General features: G+C 46.8%; 2 protein-coding genes and 1 long non-coding RNA gene across 3 annotated transcripts in view; 2 read left to right on the forward strand and 1 right to left on the reverse strand.

Annotated features, from left to right (window-relative positions):
• LOC135398953 (glycine receptor subunit alpha-2-like) overlaps positions 1-23,069 on the forward strand; it is a 239,377-nt gene that overhangs the window by 207,144 nt on the left and 9,164 nt on the right. The window contains exons 4-8 of the mRNA XM_064630535.1: positions 4,056-4,138; positions 4,847-4,914; positions 5,729-5,955; positions 6,015-6,097; positions 21,814-21,948. Of these exons, the coding sequence (XP_064486605.1) occupies positions 4,056-4,138; positions 4,847-4,914; positions 5,729-5,955; positions 6,015-6,097; positions 21,814-21,948 (596 nt within the window). The remainder of the gene's footprint in view (positions 1-4,055; positions 4,139-4,846; positions 4,915-5,728; positions 5,956-6,014; positions 6,098-21,813; positions 21,949-23,069) is intronic.
• Positions 1-23,069, reverse strand: part of LOC135398954 (uncharacterized) — a 77,898-nt gene that overhangs the window by 41,199 nt on the left and 13,630 nt on the right. The window contains exon 2 of the long non-coding RNA XR_010424158.1: positions 6,058-6,134. This is a non-coding gene — a long non-coding RNA (uncharacterized LOC135398954). The remainder of the gene's footprint in view (positions 1-6,057; positions 6,135-23,069) is intronic.
• On the forward strand, positions 13,198-16,126 carry LOC135397594 (neprilysin-1-like). The gene is made up of 2 exons (XM_064629198.1): positions 13,198-13,725; positions 14,270-16,126. Exons 1-2 carry the CDS (start codon positions 13,393-13,395, stop codon positions 16,040-16,042), a joined length of 2,106 nt encoding a protein of 701 aa, XP_064485268.1. The 5' UTR covers positions 13,198-13,392; the 3' UTR covers positions 16,043-16,126.

Genomic DNA, 23,069 nt, shown 5'->3' on the forward strand with positions numbered 1-23,069 from the left:
TCCCACTGAATTTTGGACCAAAAATTCAAGGGCTTTTCAAGAACCTTTGAGGTTCAGGCGCCATTTTGTCTGAGATGTAAAACACAGTGGCCAGGCACTCAACATTTTGCAGAAATATTTATAAGCTACAGGTATCACATGAGATAATACGTGGGTAACACAATATCAGTTCACAGATGTGACTGGCAACTACTGAATTTTCAAGATCATAGTGCAGAAAGAAACTTTTATTAATGTAATCGAATTTCTTGATGCTGATTCCTACCGCAATAAAGGGTGCCAATTCACATGGTTTTTCGAAGCTACACTTCTGACTCCGGGAAAAACGTAATTTGCACAAGCAGCTCTACGAGAACAAGAAGAAGATGCAAAATCAAGAGCTTTCAAGGACTGTAAAAAAAAAAAAAAAACACGTTTTCCAGATCTTGAAAATGACACTTGCAAATTCCAGGGTATTCAAGGGGTTCAAGGAGTAGTATGAACTATGCGATCGATCTAAGTCGGCGTGCGCGTCTGTCGCGCGGCGTCTCTTCGCGCGCCAAAAAAGAAAAAAAAAACTCTCCATACAGCTCACGGCTCACCTGCCTCGGTTCAAAGCACGCCTAAAGACGTTTCTACGCCCATATAGACCCATTTCTTGAACTGGACTCCCCAGGCACCAAACTCCCATCTTCCGACCGCATTTGCTGTTTCCCGACCGCCTCGTGGCACGTGCTACCCCAGGTGACTTAATAACATGCCGCCCTCTCTAGCAAAGTTGACGAGGTAAAAGCAAACTATGTCGGAGCCATCCCCGAAGCACTTACGTGCGCGAAAGTTTCTCGTCAAGACGCACGCGGAGATTTCCTTTTCTACTTCTTTAGCGCAATTATCTCCTTTTTGCCCTCGAGGGAACGATGCAAGGTCGACATCTCTCCGTTTGATTGCGCTACGCATTCTGCAAGTGGGAAATTGCGCTTAGCTTGCCGCGGCGCGATTGTGCGCGGCGGGCTTTTTTCTATGCGATCTACGCCGAAGATAAAGGCCAGGTCGTTGCCGGTGGTGAACGCGGCGCGCGAATGCTTCGGCGCGTCACAGGTAAGAATAAAGTCCAGAAACAAATAAACTAGGAGAGTGAGAGAAAACCGGGAAAAACCAAAGGACGCGTGATGAGGCGGTGCCCTCACACAGCGTAGAAAACTGGGAAGGCGCCACATATAGGACTACCAGTGTTGCGACCCTAAGAGTTCACTAGATGACAGATTTATGGGGGGGGGGGGGAATATGTTTATTATATATAAAAAAATAAGAGGGAAAGGTTAGCCACGGGATGGCGGCTTGCTATTCCCAGGAAGAAAGGGGGAAAATAAAGGCAAACAAAAAGAAAAACAAAGGAAAAGGAAAACAAATAAAAAGAAAAACAAAAGAACAAAGAGGAAAACAAACATGAAACTCGTCACAGTTCACCCAGAAGGCCACAGGACCGCAGAAACTGGGCAAGTGCCTTTGTCACCTGACTGTATTGTGTGGGGCCGAGCAGCGTAGCTAGAGATAAGTCCGAAACCGTCAGTCGAGCGATGCGCGATCGTAGGAGGAGACGATGTTGGTGGTAACGAGTGCAGTAGAGGAGTAAGTGCGGGATGTCTCCTTCAACATGACAGGTGGGGCAGCTGGGCGACGAAATGTGGCCCATCTTAAAGAGGAGCAGTGGAGTCCGCGCCGATTTATGGGGCCGGTTGATACATAGCTGACATGTAGCGACAAGGAACAAGGACAAAGACAGGACGGTTCGCTGAAGGAACAAAGAGGCCCTCGCGACCCGTCCCGTCTTTGTCCTTGTTCCTTGTCGCTGCATGCCAGCGAGTTCACTATAGAGCTAGCGGAGTTGCCCATTCCTGGCATTTATTTCAATTCAATCCGTGCTTTTCCTGCGGGGGGAGGACACGACATCGTATCAACAACATTTGAGCATTAACGAGGCGCGTACTAATCTTTCTTTTCTTTTTTTCAAATGTTCCGTCTAATTTACGAGCGTACTCGTATGCGATTGTTGACTCGAGCCGGAAGGTGCATGCTATCAGCACACGTTATGCAGCGAAGTATACACGCACGAAATTGCTTTTCTTGTTCTGCAGTATGCGACAAGCAACTGCCACCCCTCGGATCGTTGATCGTTGGTTGGCAGTGTGCTACCGTTTACGGTGAGTTTGCCGTTGCCCACCTCCGTGAGGTCGACAACTCACCACCACCACCACCACCACGGCCGTTCCGTTCACGGCTTTAAGTTTGCCGTCTGACCAGGCTAAGAGACGGGCCACAGAAACGGGAGACAGGTTAGAAGTGGCGATGGACAGTACACAAGCTTCTGCATTGGGTCGCTCCTGTCTTATTCGCTCGGCTTCTTCCTTCCTCTCTTTAAATTGCAATCCGTTACCCTTTCCCCGAAATGCTAACTTCAATAATGTCATGTGACAACTGCGACATGCTCCCTACACTCTTAAAAATGCACCGCATAGCACGCTCATAGCCAACCATCATCTCGAATGATATCGTTACCTGTCCTGATTTGTTGAAAACGGGAGGCGTACGCCTTTTTTGTGACACCTATGAATTGCATAAAATGTCACAAAAAAGGCGTACGCCTCCCGTTTTCAACAAATCAGGGCAGATAACGATATCATTCGAGTTGATAGTTGGTTAGGAGCGCGCTATGCGGTGAAGTTCATTTCTAATAGTGCACAGCTTAATATAGGTCTGATATGACTTGACACTTCCCTCTACACGCTTAAAAATGAACTTCACCACATAGCACGCTCCTAGCCAACCATCACCCCGAATGACAACGTTCTCGCTCTAGATTTGTTGGAAACGGGAGGAGGAGCCTATTTTGTGCCGTGCATAATGGCAACAAAATAGGCTCCTCCTCCAGTTTTCAACAAATCAGGGGCGAGAACGTTGTCATTCGGGACGATGGTTGGCTAGGAGCGTGCTATGTGGTGCAGTTCATTTCTAAGAGTGTAGGTGTCATGTCATGTAGGTCCCATACGAAGCTACCCCATTTTAAAGAACGTGCTTGGCAGAATGGCCAAAGACGCGGTCTTTCTTTTTTTTTCTACAGCCTTCCAGTTATGTAACTTGGTTTGCGTCACTTTTTTAAAAAAAATGTGTCCGTAGACAAGTATGAAAACTTGAAGTTTAATATAGCTAACATCAGACGCGTTCTATCGAATTCGGAAACGCACGAGACACGATAAGAAACTTCTCTTCCGCGGCTATCAGTTGACGCGGTGACGGATTGACCACGACGAACACCTGTGCGATTTGATCGGACGTCCTCTGGACGTTCCATAACCGCCAAATCCACCCGTGTCTCACGATCCATCATCCGCACCACGTTTCACAGACGACGTGAACTTCGCCAACTTCAACGATACTTTTCCCTTTCCCGCGATCGTGTAGCCACTACTGATAAGGACCCAAGAAGCACAACGTACTGAAAGTAGGAATGCATGGGGGGTGAACGGGTACAACAAGTTTGTTTTCTTCGTCGCCAGCTCTGCCAAATGAAGCACCGCGCTGATAAGACACCGACCTTCCTACTATAATATATGTACTTTCAAGAAGTCGCCATCTGGTGGACGCTTTTGGCATCGTGTCGCGCATTGCAGCTTTCGTCCGATATGCTTCCCTGTCTCTGGTTTTCGTTTGTGTGACGTCGACATCGGATGTTGACAACCATGCCGGTCATTTCACGCACAGTGTTGCGAAGACCGCAATCTCTCGTTACCGCAAGCTCGTAGTGACTCTGTGAGAAAAAAAAAACGAACCTGACCGAATCGTTACGAAAGTGTCCGGGTGTATTTCGTGTACCAACTTGTACGAGTCCCACACCCACACACCATGCCCAAACGTACAAATTATCTACAAGAAGTCTGCACCACCGCAGTGCATCGCGGTACTGCAGGCAAAGCACGCTTTTCAGGGCTTCAATATTTCCCTTCTCATTATTTCCCATCCAGTTTCTTACGACTGTACTAGGCCCATTTATCATACGGTTGCACTTTCCATCCATGCAGTGGTGGCGGCATATTGGAACTGGAATCCATCCTGCCGGAAAACCCCCGAAATTACGACAACCTGGCACCGCCAAAGGAAAACGGCAAGTACCCAACATTTTTTTGCAAAGAAACGATCACTTCCATTGCCCAACCTGATTCCACCTCAAATAAGCTAGCCATCTTACTTACCCTCAAGCTGGGGCCGAGGTGTAATCTCTCACACCTTTCCAGGAAAGGAAACCGCTACCAAATTCAATTTGAGGTCGCCCGCGGGTGAAATACAGATACTCGCCTTAACCTCCCCTGCGACCTGGCTCGACTGCTTCCTGTAGTAGAAACTGGATTCTTTCTTAACAAGTAGAAATCGCATTACAGAACGACCTTCGCGTTAAAGCTCCCCACCGGAAACGCGATATAGCGAAAACGAAACTGAAAGCAAAAAGACAAAGAAGTGTCGTCTGCTAGAAAGCGACCGTGCTCTAGTCATCAGTTCAACCTCATTTTTTGCGTCGTCCGTGACCTTCTTCTATCGGGAGTGTTAGTGTGGTTCCGAAATATTGAGTTCGGTTAATCGAAGTAAAAACAGTGACGCCGTGCAAAGAAACGTAGCAACAATGAAGAATAAAGAAAGTTACATCACTGAGTGTGGCGTAGTTGTGAGACGCCTGTGGAAGACAAAAAAGGCACCGCCTCTCGACGTATCGTCATAAAAACAGTGCTGATGTTGGCTTCCGTTACGTTGTTGTTACGAACACGCAAGATGTAGCTGAACGTGGCGACAATGCTCACCTTCATGTTATGGCTTGCAGGAAAGCCGACAGTGGTTCATTTCCACGTCACCGTGCTCAGCATAGACTCCATAGACGAAGGCTCAATGGTAAGTTTTAATAAGCCTATGGGGGCTATAAAGGTTGTCTTTACCCTGATTATGACTGGACCCTGGGGGGGGGGGGGGATCAGGGAAGTGAATACCACAGAGAGAGAGCATAACTCGTTTGCTCAGTCGATTACTAGTACATCAATAAAAAGAATTCCCGTCGTGCATAGCATGTACACAGACCACGACCAACTAGATTATAACGACCATGTCATAATCAGCAACCCCTATGAGGAGCCCGTCCGCACGACCCGCTAGGGGCGCTACTCATCGGCCCGCGAGATGCCTACACCATAATTGGACAATGGAAATTTGAATTCTCTAAGCGCAGAAGCGGACGTACGACTACCGTAGCAGACGACAGCAACAGCTCCTATTATAACGCGTAGAATGATGATGATGATGATGATAATGAACTGTAGAAAGAAACATCTCCCATGGGATATCCACCGCTTGTGCAAAAATACCAAGTTAAGCTGAAGTACACAGTATTGCAGAAATTGAGGAAACAATAACCGGGCTGATGGAGTAGCGCCACCGATAGCTTCCAAATGCGGCGCTGGGAATGGGTGCCTATGACATGGTCGTTATAATGAAGTAGGTCGTGATACAAACATACATCGTAAGCATAATATGCACAAAAAAAACATGTCGTGAGCCGAGTTTGATTATATCAAGTTTCGACACGATTACTACGTCGACGCTGGCTACTGTATTAACTGATCTGTACTGTGCTGACACAACTTAAGTGTGCGAGTAATGTCCTTATTCTGCATTCCTATTCGTCTTCTTTCTTTTTTTCTTTTTCTGCCAGACGTACGTGGCAGATATTTTCATGTCTCAGTCGTGGTACGACCACCGTCTGCGGCTTCCTCAAAATATGACCTCCAAGTACAGACTACTTCCGGTCAACTGGCTCAAGCGCATGTGGAGGCCAGACTCGTTTTTCAAGAACGCCAAGAAGGTGACGTTTCAAGAGATGACCATCCCCAACCATTACATATGGCTCTACAAGAACAGGTCCATCTTGTACATGGTCAAGTGAGTAGCAAGCGTTAGCACTGAGATAGCGGATTATTCATCTTCCATTTCACCTTCAGGTTAACCCTACTTTTATCCTGTGCCATGAAGTTTGAAACTTACCCCCACGACACGCAAGTCTGCACCATGAAGATCGAGAGCTGTAAGTTCCTCCTCTGGCTGTACTTCAGTGGTGTGGTCTGCGTGGAAGTAGTTAAGGCAGACTATAAAGTGTGGAACGTTCTCACCATGAGGGTGTACATCACACTGAAAGAATCGGAAAATATGGAGCCCGCGTTATATCTAACATTCAAACGTGTTTTCATTTATCTTTCTTTTACCCAACTGGGAGCTTGAGCACATACACAACCATTAATCTCATTGGGGGGGTATGAAGCTTAGAGAGTAGTATTTGCTGTGCCGGAGAGTCAATTTCGGGTCAGGAAACTAAAATAGGGAGTAATTGCACTCTGGGAGGACAGAAGCTGTAAATGATCCCTACCCAAGCAGCACAATGTACTGAAAGTCGAGTGCAATAGGGGTGGACGGTATGTGTCTTATCAATGTTCTTTAGTTTCTCGAGTCTGTTCAAGGCCTTCCACCTACCCGTCCACCCCTATTGCACTCGACTTTCAGTACATTTTGCTGCTTGGGTACTTTGCTCCTTTTTTTCCTCTAAGAGTGTAACATGAAAGGATTATGCGAGCGAGCTCGTGTAAACATGATGACGTAGGCAGGATACATAGGGTAGTCCCGTGTTGTAAGTTTGCTTACTCCTCCCCTTATCTGAACCCTAACCTCAGGGATACGCTATCTAAGAAACGCCGTTTTATAAATAAAATAAAATAAAACGTTTTATAAATTCTGTACGGCACAGACACGGCCTCCCAGATTTTATTAAATGGATGATTACGGATCAGTTGAATGGACGCATGCAATAGTGGCGCGAGGGAACCTGCTCCCGTTTAGGCGGTCTTTCGCGGCGATTGATTATATTACGAGAGTCCCTATAATCACTGATAAAATCGTCGAAAACTGTGCGCGCGGCGAGACGAAATACCACAAAAGCAGACGCGGGCCAAGTACGGCTAGCCAAATTGAATTTTCCTTCGCTTAATCGATTTTCGTTGGTTGAGCTCAGCGTCTGCTTGTAACGCCTAATAGAATCTCCTGCTTGTAAACCTGGGAGATAATTTTTCGTAATGTGTATATAGCGCTAACATCTTCGACCAGTAACACGGTTTGCACTCCTTCCCCATTCCTGCCTTTCATGCTGGTGTCGTTGTTCTGCACCGCGCATTCCCAAGAGCGACATCCCACGGAATATTCTACTGGAAGAAAAATGGGAAAATTGTCCACTGCACACATAAGTTGAGCATGCGCACGGAGCCAAATATCGGGTGTGGCATACTGTGCACATAGCAGACGACGCGATCGGCCCTGTCGTCTGCTACGAAATGTTTTATGGCTGAGCAGCAGGATATTCACTATTGTTAGAAGAGCCCGAAAATACATTACACGTCGAGCGCTCGCGCTCATGTGGCCGCAGAAAGCTATGACGTTTCGCGATACTTCCAATGGAATATTCTAGATAATATCGCTCGGGTGAACGCATCGATGCGGTTATCGTCTGCAAACTAACAGTCGGCTCCGTATACCGCTCCCTTTTTGCGTGTTCATGTTTCCCGTTTTGACATTCGATAGAACATGTTATGTAAACGTCCACTAACGTGGAAGAACACCGTACATGTTCTAATACAACTAAAGTTGCATACTCACAAGTTATAAACATGCTGAGGCATCGACACGAGTGCATTGAACAGTGTTGCGGCCTCAAGAACCGTCTGACCTGTACGCATTTCTCTGACACGGGTGAGCCCTGAATGCCGTTCACTCTAAGGCATGAACTAAAGAACGCAAGTGCACTCCGTTCTGGCACGTGGCAGCGGAGGTACATGTCTTGTTTACTGCATCATCCCCGATTCCCTAAGGATCCAAATGTGTTCATGTTCTCTTCGTAAGACGATATGTTTCAATATAGACATTCTTCCCCGTAACGGTAGTACTGTCGTTAAGAGCGCTCCCGGTAACACGTGGATGACGAACAGTAAAAACAGGGACAGAACATCCTTCGGCCAAAGCAACAGACTTATTTTTGCGACGCTCTCACCTAGTAACCCACACACTACACGTGCGCAAACATTTGTGTGTGTGTGTGTTTTCCCTTCTTTCATTTCTTACTTTCGTTTTGCTTTTTTCCGCCCCTGGAAGCCGTGAACTTGATAAGTTAGCCTTGTCTGTGGCTGTTTATTCTAACGTGGCCTCGTAAAAACGTTCCTTTTATGTGTCATAAACGCAAAACACCTACCCAAGCAGCAAAATGTACTGAAAGTCGAGTGCAATAGGGGTGGACGGGTAGGTGGAAGGCCTTGAACAGACTCCTGAAACTAAAGGACATTGATAAGACACATACCGTCCACCCCTATTGCACTCGACTTTCAGTACATTGTGCTGCTTGGGTATAGGATGAAGAAATACTGGGCTAAGAATATACTTTGTTCATGGGTAACGAAAGCGCGTTTGCTGTCGGAGTCTATTGAAGGAATTTTCAATCGAAGCGGATAGCACGTTACATACGGCGGATTTGATACATACTTTGTGGGGATACAATGGCAGACTTAATGAAATACGAAGATGCACTTACTAATGATGTCAATTAATACTTCGGACTCTATGCGTACTAATATGCCCTCAGTGCTGCATAATAGGCTTATACGAGGACATGTATTGTACTCTTCTAATATTTCAAATCTATATCCTCTGCATCGCTGTTATTCTAAAACACTGGTTGCAACTGATCACAACATTTATCATAAAAGTTTACAAACATCGACGGAAGCCCTTAACAAAAAGGGAGCAGAAGCTATCAGTTCCTCTTTGCCAAATGGAAACTTTACTGCTCCCGCGTGCCCATACCATGTCCGCATACCTGTACAGTTATGTAATCTATGCGCGCCATAAATCTGTAGAGGAATACCATCGTCCGCCGCGACCAATCCATTCCCACATAGTACCTAGGCCTTTTAATGCACAGTGTCGGCGTATTCGCATCATATATCAGACAGGTAATGTATCACAAAAAACCTTTATTCATCGATACACAGAACTGCATCGCAAGCCAGCCACGGTTAATGCACTAAACCATGTCCATTAGGAACTATGAGGATGACTCTTGTGACTGGATGCCAGTATAGGCACAGCTTGTGTTTCTGTCGACGTTATACTGCCGCCCGTGTACGGATGAGGTTTCTGTTAGGGCATTAGTGAGTTTTAGTATGTTAGCGAGTATGTTAGTGAGGTTTTATATATTGCTTCGCTCCTATGCGCAAAGCCCTGTTTATGTCACTGAGGGTCCGAAGTTGGGGAAGTCGGTACACTCTTAAAAATGAACTTCACCGCATAGCACGCTCCTAGCCAACCATTATCTCGAATGATATCGTTATCTGTCCTGATTTGTTGAAAACGGGAGGCGTACACCTTTTCTGTGACACTTATGCTGTTCATAGTTGTCACAGAAAAGGTGTACGCCTCCCGTTTTGAACAAATCAGGACAGATAACGATATCATTCGAGATAATGGTTGGCTAGGAGCGTGCTATGCGGTGAAGTTCATTTTTAAGATAGTACATGACAAGTTCACACCGCCGCAGCCACGAACACAGACAAAAAGGCACACACAAAACAGGACGAACTGCAACTCACGACTACTTTACTGTTGAATACACATACACTCTTAAATACCAGAGTAGGTACCCGTTTTCCTATGTCAATTAATGTGGTACCTACTCTGGTATTTAAGAGTGTATGTGTATTCAACAGTAAAGTAGTCGTGAGTTGCAGTTCGTCCTGTTTTGTGTGTGCCTTTTTGTCTGTGTTCGTGGCTGCGGCGGTGTGAATCTGTTTGTCTTGCACGTGCGCAGAACTACCAACACTATCCCTTGCGTACGGAAAGGACTAAAACTTAGACTATTAGAGAGTTTTAGTGCATCGCACGCTACCGCCTTTGCGTACGTAGGGGATAGCGCGGTGGTTCCGCGCACTGCGCGAAGCTCTTTTTGTTTTACACCCCTGTCACAAGGAATAATTTAGTGCGTCACTTTAGACGAGTTACACTTGCGCTTAGTGGCATTCGTGTGCTGTCACACGCTAACTTTTAGTGACACTCGGTAGAAAGCGCACTAACGATTTAGTGAGTTCCCCAAACTCACTTCACTTCTCTTCGGCGAATCGAGTACGTAGCCTCGACGGCAGGCTTTGAGGTGCAGGTAAAGATATTGAGAAAAAGCGAGGGACCCCGAGAACCGCAATATTTTAAGCAAGTATTTTGAACTGCGTGTTCATTTGATTTCAGTACAATATGACACTGTCCCGGTAAAACATGTCCTTGCTCTCGTTCACAGCCTGTGAATACCAATTTGTTTAATGTTCGAGGAAGATTCGCAGGAAGCGATTTCCAAGTCAAAGAAAAACATTATCAGGAAGGTATTGTGGCGCACGCCTAAAAATTTTGCCGCCGTTTATTCTTATCTATTTTAATTGCCATCATATCGCTAAGTGACACTTACTTAGGCCGCGTAGCGAGCATGTAGTGAAAGTGCCATTTGCTTAGTCGGAGTGCACATCACGAAAATGACACTAAATTAGCCCGTGCGATGGGGGTATTACCCGTGCGCAGAACTACCAACGCTATCTCTTACGTGCGCAAACGCGATAGCGTATACGATCTACTAAAACTCTCTATTATCTGCACGGAGCTCGGTATTAGCTCGGTCCCGCAATACTATTTTTTTCTATAAGTTTACTCTGTATTGGAGCGGAGTGTCCTGACGAGAACGAGTATGGAGGGTCCGTGGTATTAGTAAATGTTGGGGCTGCTCTAGCGGCATAAGAGATGCCGAAGGGAATGTGGACCGTTCCTGCATCACTTCTGGAAAGTGTGTGCGTGCGCGAAGCGTAACGTTATCTCTACTTCCGTTCAAGCTCCACTGCACCACACATTCGATTCATCGGGGGATCTCTTAGGCGTCCTAAGATATCGGGGCACAGTCCACTTTCTCCACCAAAGCTGTAGCTGTACCGTTACGGCATTACTGCAGAAAGGCTCACGAGACCATTTTTTTCTTAGTGTGTATAGTAATTGAATTGGAAGTACAGCCGACGTCGTGCACGGACTACAGGCTACTAGTTCCACAAAGTCCACAAAAATACGAAAGGAGGAAACGTGGTTAAAAAATAAAAAAAACTGCTCCCATCACGCTATACAGGGTGTCTCTTTTTTTATACAGATTTTTTATAAAAAAACTATAAGGGCTATAGACATCCTGTTTTCACTTCTATCGTCTCTGGGCCGGAGGACGTTCTTGGCCATCTGTTGCTCAACCGTCGATTGACTAATTACCTAAAAATCGCTAATTAACTTTTTAATTATAATATCTACAAGGTTGTATAAAGATAAAGAAATATACATCTACAAGTACAGTCAAACTCCTTTACAACGAAGCTCAGGGGACAGCAAAAAAAATCGCAATAAAGGTATTTTCGTTAAAAAGGATGTCCATTATTGGACCTATAGGCTCCAGCGGGACCGCAAAAAAAATTTGCTGTAGTGGTATTTTCGTTAAAAAGGTGTTCGCTATAAAGGAGTTTGACTGTATAAAGAAAGCACCCTGTATACATATATGTATACTCCCAAGATATGTCGGCATACAACGCAGCCAACTGCGCTGCCTCCATACTCTTCTTCTATATGGCGAGAACCAAATAATAACGACAGAGACGAGAGGGTAGAATATGTGCGCCGGACGTCATAATTTGTGCTTCATTAACTGTGCCCGTGGCGGAATCAACCTTCCACTGGATCGACTGAGTCTGTCTGATCGATAAGAGTGATTGAGCGCGTGACAAAAAGGGTCTTCTTCCTATTTTCCCGCAAGGTATTCTCTTCTTTGATCTGCACTTTCCTTATATTTTTTTCACGTCGTGTATAGCATCGATTATCGCCTGATTCTTCGCCGCTGGGAGGTTAATTGGCTGGAACGCTCAATCTCTCTTTTTTTTTTTTTTTTCTTGCGTTCATCATCTTGAGGCTCGAGGGGGGCCAAACTCCATTTTCCCGTGGGAATGCCTTCGTCTCACGGTCAAGAGTGAGATTTTTGCGCTTTGTCACGAGAGGAAAGTGGGAAGGTACGAGGTACCATAAGACGCGATTGTCTGTAACTCTTTTTCTTTCTTTCTCATCACATGGCTTAGTGACTAAGATGATTGCCTTGTCCACGCCGCGACTCAGAGGTGATCCGGGTTCGAACCTACACTCTTCAAAAATGAACTTCACCGCATAGCACGCTCCTAGCCAACCATCATCTCGAATGATATCGTTGCCTGTCCCGATTTGTTGAAAACGGGAGGCGGAGCCTATTTTGCGGCATTACGCACGTGCATAATGGCTACAAAATAGGCTCCGCCTCCCGTTTTCAACAAATCAGGGGCGAGAACGTTCTCGTTTGAGATGATGGTTGACTATAGGAGCGTGCTATGCGGTGAAGTTCATTTTTATGAGTGTGGGTTTCCCTCAGACGCAGCAAGACAAATGTCGGCACAGTTCTCTATGAAGTCGGCCATGAAATCACTGTCTTTGATCTACAACTTCCAAAAATTGTCAAATGCTTAGCGTGCAGGATCCAACAGCAGCGAGACTACTCCATGATGATACCGAAAGAATGTACCCCGATAACCGAAATCTAAAAACAAATTATGTTCTTCGAAGTACATCGTAGAACATGAAAAAACGATGTGCAAGTTTCCGGCGATAGCGATTCACAAGTAAAGAGAAAACGGTTGAGAGCATTAAACAGTTTAATTTGCGAAAAACTAGACTTTCGTGCAGTAGGCTGCACTTCTTCAGGTTTGAGGACCTGCTACAAGTGGTCAAGAATATATCAAACACAAGTCGCAAAAGAGTAGAGGGCGAAAGTTGAGAAGAATACAAACAAATGTACTACAATGGAGGTAGCTAGACAAGTTCGGGAAGACATACAGATGACGTAGCACAACATTTGAATGGACACAGTATAGCTAGAGATGCTTTTTCCGCACGGGACACCAGAGGTGACAACATTGGAAATCCCATAACAAGACAACAGAGCCCGGAACTTTTTCGAACGGGAGCAGCTGGATGATCATCGCCATCGTCCTTTTTTTCCTCGCGACCACGTCGTCACGAGCCACCGACGCCGAGCGTGAGCTCTCATTCCGCCGCCGTGCTCATTCCACCGTGGGCTACCTGTTCATTTCAGCTGAATAGTCGCTACCTGTTCTTCGCCTTCCAAACGGTCAGCCCCGACGACCTTACGCCGCCGCCGACCGCCCTCGCCTGCCCCTTCTGAAGGCGTTCCTTCTTCCTATGGACGGTACGGGTATCTGCAGTGCTTCGTTCTGTGTGAGCACTATTGCCGGAAGTCTCATCTACGCCAGCCTCTTCCTCTTCGTGCCGTACCTTGTCACCAACACTCTATTCCCCACCTGCTTCAGTCCCGACTGCTATAACTTCCCCAGAGAACTGGCCATGGCCATGGAGCCCCGCGCTGACCCCTGCAAGGACTTCTACCGCTTCGTGTGCGGTCGCTGGAGTACCGTGCACCCCGTCGACGCCAACCAGTTTGCCAGACTTCAGCGAAAGATATTCTTCAGTCTCTACGACGAGATACACCAGGCGGACAAGACCCCCGTTCCCCAGGCCAGTTGATTTTTCGAAATCTTTGGATGGGTTGGCTAGAAAGCAAGTTTCGCACTAGTTCGCTGTAGTTTCGCATTAGTGCATCTACAATAGACCTCTACCCGAGAAACGTCATCATGACGTTGATAGACGAACTGAAACCGAAACAAATCGGAAGGGGAGGGCTGGGTACCACGAATGTGCACTTGTTCGCTGCCTCCTATTGAAAGAAAAGTAGGACCAAAGGTCCGTCCCTCGAGACCGTGGCTTTCGGGTGCGACCTTGATCGCCACCACCCCCCCTTGCTTCCAGCGTAGTTCAACTCTACCAAATTGGTGTCGCTGTCGAACGCTCTGACGTCATTTGTTTACAAACAGGGAGAGGTCTATTTATAACACAGCTCGGTCATGCAAACTTAAAGTAGAAAAGCTAAGACGTATCGAAGGGTCTGCGACATTGCCCTGCCATCGAGAACACTTACTATTCGCTATTACCACCGTGTAATCCAAATCGCACGCCACCAGTATCGTAAAAGCTCTTCTTCTTTTTCTTTTTGCCTTCGCAGTCAAGCGCTGTCGAAAAATCCGCCCTGGGCCTACGCATCTGCGAAGAGATCTTCTCCTACCGCGAGGATAACATCGACGACTTGCAGGCATTCCTCAAGACTCAAAACTTATCTTGGCCCGATGTCAGCCACGCATCACCCTACGACGCACTAGAAGCACTCATCGCCTTGGGACTTGATTGGGACATCCACCTCCTGTTCCAAATGAAGCTCGTACCAAATTTCAAGCAGGACGACCGCCTCCTCCTGTCCCTCAGCCAGAGTTCGAGCCTCGTCCTTTGGTTCCAGCACAGGGTTACGAGGTTACCCGGCTCACTCCTGGGCGACGCAATCGTCAAAATAGCCCACATGCTCGGGAGCACGGACGAGGACTACAGCAAACTCGTAGAGACCATAGTATTGATGGATACGGACCTCATGTCAATGTACCTTCAAACCGGCGAGAAAGAAGTGCTGGGGTACGCGAAGTACGGCGACCTCGGTAACCTATCGCACAGTCGCATTCCAGCTAGTCGTTGGATCAACGGCATCAACCAGCACCTTCCGGAGGGCGTGCACGTCAAACCCGACAGCGAGTTGTACCTCATCGGCACGTCTTACATGTCGGTGACGGCCAGGTTCTTGAGCAAGTACGAGAAATTTCCGCATCTGGTGCGCTTGCTCTTCGGTTGGCACGTCGTAAGATCCCTGATCCCGATCACGTCTTACAGTATGGCAAAGATCCTGATCACGGAGACGTTGGACACCCAGATGGCGGTTTACTTTCTCGAGACCTGCGTGGGTCGCGTGTCCGATATCGCACCTTTCGCGCTGGCCCATTACTACTTCAACAAGTTTCTCCCGTCGATAACGCTGCGCACGGTAGATGCCCTGGTCAACAACATTCGCGAGACGTCCCTCAATGGATTCCGCAACCTTTCCTGGATGGAAGAACAGACCAGAAGGGAAGCGACCAACAAGCTGGCCTCACTTCACAAGATCGTGGCTTTCCCCAAAGACCTTTCTTCCCGCCTGGACATCGATGCGTACTACTCTTACCTTCCAGAATTCAAGCCCCCCTTCCTGAGAACGTATCTCCTAGCGTCTAAAGCCACCCTGGACCACACGAAGCCCCTGCTGCGTGGCGGCGCCAACAATTCCATCAACCGCGACCTCTACCTCCACGCACAACTGATCCCAGTCAATTCCTTCTACATGTTCGTCTATCATGTCATGTTCATTATGCCCTCTATCCAGTTCCCGCCATATTACGCAGACTCTTTGCCCGTCGCAGCGCGTTACGGCGGTCTTGGCCACGTGGTGGGCCATGAGATCACGCACGTCTTCGACCCGTTTCAAGGGTCGTTGGACAGGACGGGACGCAAGGTGGAGTGGTTTTCGGAGACCTCACGTCTGAGGTTCTTGGGGAGGTTGGAGTGCCTGGTTCGCCAGTACAGTGCGGCGTCCCGCGCGCTGAGGGACCTGGATACGAAGACGTTATCCGAAGATTTCGCCGATAACAGCGGCTTCGAGTGGACGTTTTCGGCATACAGGAAGCAGGTGACTTTAGGAAACAGCCCTTCCGGTGTGTGGGACTTGACGAACGACCAGCTGTTTTACGTCACTTCCTGTCACAAGTGGTGTGCGTCGCACAGTGACGCGGCGGGGTTCTTTTATTCCCCAAAGTCACTCCGGTGCAATGTGCCCTTGATGAACAGCGCAGAGTTCGGAGAAGCTTTTCAGTGTCCTCCCGGTTCGCCAATGAACCCCAGCATGAAATGCACTTTTGGATAGATTCACGAAAGTCGTGTACTCGATACACGGTGATGATGCCCTGCTTTTAGAATTTGTGCATATACAAATATATTTGCGTAATGACTCTGTGTCCTGTGGCATTTATATGGGTGGGGGGGGGGGGGCTGTATGTACGCCTCTGAAAGGTTCCCGAATGGATGCCTCGCTTCATCACCAGGGGGCGATACTCTACCCCATTGCTGGTGGTGATGTGGGGAGTGAAATAATGAGCCCATTCACAATAAGGATCAAGTCCTATGGTGTCCGAAAAGGTCAAAATAGCTTTGAGGGCACAGCGTTGGTGGGCTGGATTAGGCCGGGGACCAAGCAATTTTGAAAGAGGGGGGGGGGGCGAGAGTGGTAGGCGATGTGCTCTAGATAATCTAGAGCACCGCAGCAGGGAGCGTCAACTTGTCGCAAGCGGTTACGCCACTGAGCTGTAAAAGCCACATCGAGTCGCGTTCGATGAATTAATGCAGCATCTTGACGAGGGGTGTTTCGTGGCATGGGCCTGTAGCTCTCGGCCAGGCGGCGTTGCGATCAGCGGACGACAGCGCCGCATGTGGAAGCAAATCGAAACAATGGTCCGCACAAGAGTGTTTCGGTTTCGCGGGTTTCGCTCTGGCGCAAGCAAGCAATGTATCGCATCCTGCGTGGGTTTGAAAAGCTGGAGGTCATTGACGATTGGGCAAGTTACTAGTCAATGTTTTCGGCGTCGACGAAGCATCGGACGGTAACGAAATCGTCGTTAATGCATTTCGGAAGAAGTGAAGGACAGCGTGGTTTATAGCGTCCGGTTCGAGGTGAGTCGGCGTGATCGTACGTAATATTTGTTAACTGTACATCAAAATGATATACCTGATCAGAAAAACATTGAATGCACATTTTACCCACACTGAAAGCTGATTTAACTCAATTTCGGTACCTCTCCATCACAGGTGTCCACGTGCTCGTGACAGTTTATGTTGCGTCGTGTACCTGTAAAGCGGGAATTGCGGGAAAATGTAAGCACGCGACAGCAGTCTGCTGCTACCTGAACAAGGAAGAAGACGCCACATGTACGGGCAACAACAAAAGAGGGGCAAGCCAAGCTCAAAGCCGCAGGCGTGACATGACAAAGGGTATCGCCGACTTATTTCCGAGTACGTATGTATAATGTGGACAATGTGCTTTCCTTTGGGCAGGAGCTCGGGTGCAGACCTTTCATATTGCATTTTTAGAGCTGATGAGGCTACAGTCATCTCTGCTACATCGTTGATCATTTGCCAACGATCTTTCTCTACTGAATGCTGCTGCTGTACCCTGCTGCATCGTTGATAGTTGGCTATTCTGTTATTCTTCAGCATTTTATATGTTTCATCAACCAGTATTGTACCGTGTACCTAGTACGTTGCCTCAAAACAATGCTTTATTGCTCTTGTAATAAACAGCTTGCATCTGATATATTTCTCCTTGTTTGTGTAATGTAGGTATATCAACCAAATGTCTCCCGCTGCAAAAAGAAAACCGCGTGGTGATATCATTCACGCGTACCCAGACATAGTTTGTCCACTCGCTGAGGTCCTTGAGTCTGAACAGAGGGGAGCCTTACTGTGGGACTGTAAAGAGGTTCTGAACGGCATTTTCGACAATGTAGTAACGGGAGAGCAAACGGAGAATCTATTTGATCTCCTAAAGGTCATGAGAGGGACACGCACGGTGTTCCATTATAGCATTCCAACAAAAATGCCAGGGGGTAGCTTCATAGCGGGTCTCTTGAAGAACGAAGTAAGTAAGGTCATTGCTTTTATTTAAGTAAACATCACACTGCACGAAGACCCTCGAACATAGCAGTAAGAAGAAGAACCGGCGGGAGTCGATGCCCACAGTAAGCCTTTCATATTTCCCTCTAATCTGCATATAAAGTACTAACTGTTTGGCAAAATTTGTGATATAATAATAATAATAATCCAATAATATAATAATATATCCAAGTAAATTTCTACCGCAAGTTGTTTGGGTATAACTCTACATTATCTCCAGGTGGAATGCAGAGCGGAAACTTCGCGGCGTTTTTACGGTAGACGCAATTAACGCTTTCCGCCTTTCTGTCTCCCAAGGGTTTTCGAGGAAGCGATAAAACCTTATTTTTTGACGTTTTGGAATCTGTTATGGTAGCCAACGACACAACAATACTGTGTGCCCGACTTGTGTTGTGGCTTGCCGTGCGTTGGCAATCTGAAAGGCGGCATATTTAACCACGATACATGCTTGGCTGCCTGGCTGTGCGGACCAGTCACTGCTCCCGCTCCCGCTTGGGTCCCGATTGGCGCTCGCGTCGCCCGGCAAACTTGAGCGCAACAGGCCTATAGATGGGGGAGAATGTCAGTTATCCATTGGCGGGAAACCAGGGGTGTCAAGAGGCGCCGAAGAATGGAACGACGGACCCCTCTCAGCAGCGCAATGCTCGTCCGTCTCACAGACGAGAGAGCTGCTTCTGCGGCGCTGTCGGCCTGTTCACATTCCCCACTACACCACAATGGGCTGGAACCCACTGGAGAACCAGCCTGTGCCCTGCTCTCTGTCTGTCTGTGTCGTCTCGTTTCCAAGGCTCTACTGAAAAGATTCTTGACTAATGGCGATCCCGGTATGAACTGCTAATAGCACCCTCGCGATACCGCTGTGAAAGTGAACAGTGACATTATGCTGTGCATTGACATACGCGCTCCCATATAGGAATACACGTGAATAGCTACGTAGGTGTCGTGTAAGCCCGTGCTCTCGAATATCCTGTCGACATCCACAAAGTATCTACAAGTACCTCATTCGCAAGCACCTCTTTCTTGTTGCATTCGAGTTGCAATAAACGCACTCCGCAGGACTCTGCACTCTTCCATTTATTTTAACGGTCGCGAAATGTTCCTATTTGCTCATAGAAAAAGATTTCCTCTTCATCCTCTCATCCACGTCTTTGTATACCCATAACTGCCCCATGCTTTTGCATCAAAAAGCGAAAAGGAGAGCTTTTAGTTCTAATATTACGTATCCTTTATCTTATCTTTATACAACGTAGTTAGTACAAATATTGTAGAATCCACGCCGCATTAAGCCATATTGCGTGTTTGGAGTGTCCATGTTTGCAGTGCGCAGTGTATATACCATGTATATATATATATAAGCATGGACGTCTTTTTCCTGTCGCTCCTTTCTGTATAAGCTCGTGCGCTGCATCTTACGCAGGAATATGTTCAGAGGGTGCACTTACTTGTTGAAAGACGGATTATTGAGCAAATGGTCTGCTCGCGACGTTTTCTGACAGACATCCGCGAAAAATTACCGAGTACAATCGGATTGCTAATCTTATTACGATTACCTCCTGTCCGCCCATTATTTGTCCACGCTCATAGTCTTATATGGAACGACGTGTGAGGATAACGAGAGAGAAATTAAAACAAAGAAAAAAGGATGCAGTTTCTGAAAGTGACAGGGTAAAGAACTTCCAGGCGGCCATTGCAAGAAGGAGGATAAAGGACTCTGTTTCCCTTTCTTTTCTTCTCCCTCTCATTCTTCTGATGATAAAAAGATAAAGCATTGAAACTACTGGCGTTTATTATGATACAAGCCTTTCGTACATTTCATCAGATGCAGTCCACTGCATGAAAGCTTGTGCAGTGCTGGACAAAAGTTTACGGGGCATTCCTTCCTCAGAGTGACGCGCTAGTAGCGAATGGTAACGTATACGAACTTGCAAAAAAGGTGACTAGGTTACGTCAGCACATGTCTAAGTCCGTACGATTCGCTGCTGACGTGTCACTCTGGGTGCGTTTTTTCTATTCTACCCGGGTGACCCCCGGGTTACGCACCACGTGACCTGAGTGAGTTGTCACGTGACCTGTGGGTAGGTACCCCCGTTTAGAAATTTTCGCCCATTACGAGTTACGCCCGTCTCAGCGAACATGGCGGGAGAGGCAGACGACGTTTTTGACGAGGACATGATTGTAGAAGTTGCGGCACCTTGTGCTGCTTGACGCATTTGACGAAGGGGAAGATGATGACGAAGGAAGAAAAGGGCGTGCATCCAACGAAACAAAACGGCTAAACGGCGGTGCTAAAGCCACCGAAATATACTCGGAATCCGAAAGTTAAAAAGACGCGGGACTCTCACTTGACGTCGTGTGACGTCATAACCCTCTGCTGCCCACCTGCTGAGCTGGCTCAGTGTGAGTAGGTACCCAGAGTAACCCTCGAGCGACGAAAGTTGAATTTTCGTCGGTAGGTTACGACGTCACTTCCGTCACCCTAGATTTTTCGCCCAGTAAGGGTTACCCCCGAGTTACCCGGGTAGAATAAAAAAACGCACCCTCTGATGATGGAATGCGCCGGAGCGTGTTTTGTATATGGCATCTTCGTCTTATGTTGCGTGGAGTCGTGCCTGAAATGAGGTTGGTCCGCGACAACAGTGAAAAACTCGTTATCTAAAATGGTTTGTCGCATGTGCGCGCTTGCGAAAACACTGCATAACTGCGCGGCTTCTCCAAACTCTGCGTTGCCCTTCTTACCGAAAGGTCAAATGTATAGGGTGACTTTGAGATATGAGTCAGTATCTTGCGTATTTAGGAGTATTTATATGGTATTTACAAAAATAAATACTAAAAGAATCGGTAGTTAAACATAATTATAAATACATTTTTCGAGTCTGTATTTAAATGCAAAGTATAAATACATGTATTTATATTTTAAATACTATTTTAATTACGATGTATTTGAATAGCTTTCTCTCTTCTGATTACAGAAGGGCAGTTTCTGCTAATGATTTGTTGTGTAAGTGTGGGCGTGAGACCTTCGCTGTGCGTCGTGGAAGGGCAAGGCTAAAATTTTTGCATCACAAACTTCAATGTGACATTGTAATTTTTTTTAAATCGACGAGTCACAGGATCCAGGAGGCTGAATCATGCTATGTCTCTAGACGTACAGTTATCAAAAGTCGACGCTCACAGTTTGCAACGCACAGCGGGGGATTGGAACAGGTTGCCTGAGGAAGCTGTCGTCATTCAAGATATATAATGATTTTTGTTCGTGGATTAATAAGAATGTTCACACCTGCTAGGACCCACAACTGGGTCTGCAGTATGTATGAATAAAAATAAATAATACCTATGTCACACGGGCAGTCTTCAATGATCATTGAAACCAATCGTCATTGGAAATGCGTGTAGCGCCACCTTGCGTGTAACGTGTCAACCTGTCGGGGAACATTGAGTCCAATACTCTTTGGGAAGTTGACACGTCACACGCTTGGTGTCACTACACGCATTTTCAATGGTCATTGGTTTCAATGATCACTGAAGACTGCCCGTGTGACAGGGGTATAAAAATACTGCCTACTAACACGAGCGACATTCCGCAGAATATTCAAGTGGAAGATGCGAAGAACGTCATGTCTTTTCATGCTCTGCTAACCATCAGCCCTGTCGTCTGCTACGGGATATCGATATTGCGTGGCAGACGACAAGGGCGATGCTGTCGTCTGCTACGTGCACAGTAGCGGAACTTCCACCCCGGGAGCAGTTTTGTTTTTCTTCCACCAGAATATTCTGTAGGAATGTCTCTCGCGTGAATACCCGGACAGGGTACCACGTCTCAACCTTTTGGGTATCGTACATTGTCTTCCATAGAGCAGATCACGCCTATATACCAAAACAGGAAGCAGATCAGCAAGCTCCCCGACAATGCATTGAGTTCCTGCGCAAAATGCAAATGGTCTAGACGTGTGACACTGCAGCTTCTTTCAGTGTCTTACACAACGGACGACCTGGTGTTCGACTGGGAGAAGGACACCCCTATCGTGGTGGATGATTTCATCGAGCTACCGCAGCACAACCTGGTAGAGACCTCGCTGAGTGACTGTACCACAGTCTATTCTACAGGTATGTACAAGAATATATCTTTTTATGGAAGTCCCTGTGGCGCTGTAGAAGACACTTTTGAGATACGCGATCCGTCAACTGCTTAAGTGCTTCTGTCAGCTGTATGTAATATAATTGTGCTAGCCGATGGCCTCCCTGCTGGCTCACATCGTTTGTAACTCTAGTCGGTTCCCGGTGACAACTAGTGAGTATTGCTTCTCAGCATCAGTTTTTCAGCGTGCGTGCGTGCGTGCGTGCGTGTGTGTGTGCGTGCGTGCGTGTACGTACGTGTACGAGATGGTGAAGCCTCGCCGAGGCAGCGGTATAAGTGGGCATGTAAAGGGGATATAACAGGGTAAATGTAAATGCGTGTAAATGATTTGAAATCATTTAATTAAGAGGTAATTAAGAGTAAGAGGTAAGAGTAATTGAATGTAATTAGAGGCAATTAAACCAAGAAAGTTGAGTTTAAAGGTATTGAATGTAAGATATATTTATATGTAGATATTTAAGAGAAAGATTAAATGAAATTAAAGATTACCGAAGGTAAGCGCAGAGTACCGAAGGTAATTAAATGTAATGAAAGGTAATTAACGTCAATTAAAGGGGAATTGAGAGTAATTAGAGCAAGTAAACGTAATTAAAGGGAATTAAATGAAATTCAAGGTTACCTCAAGTAACCTGCGGTTACTTTCGGAAATTAAAGGGTAATTACAGGGTTATTGAAAGTAAATAAGGGTAATTAAAGGTTAATTAATATAGTAATTGAAAGTGTCGAACCGGAAGCCATGCTAGACCCGAAGTGGATACTGGAAGTCAGGTATAGCCGGGAAGTGAATAACCGGAAGTCGGGTTTAGACCGGAAGTCGGATTTAGACTCGGGGCAGTTAGACCGGAAGTTGCAACCGAAAGTTGGGTTTAGACCGGAAGTGGAAAACCGGAAGTCAACTATGGACCGGAAAAGGCGCTTAATGCTAACGCATTTCTCTCGCATTTACCGCTAAATCGCCACTGAATTTTATTAACTAAAGCCATTTCTGTGAGCAATCCGCAGTGCATGAACTGCACAGTGCACCTTTCTACGCGTATCCTTGTATTCAATGTGCTGTGCCTTCAGAACTGGTCCGCTATTCGCATCGTAG

This window comes from Ornithodoros turicata, chromosome 6 (assembly GCF_037126465.1).
Source record: "Ornithodoros turicata isolate Travis chromosome 6, ASM3712646v1, whole genome shotgun sequence".
Lineage (NCBI taxonomy): Eukaryota > Metazoa > Arthropoda > Arachnida > Ixodida > Argasidae > Ornithodoros > Ornithodoros turicata.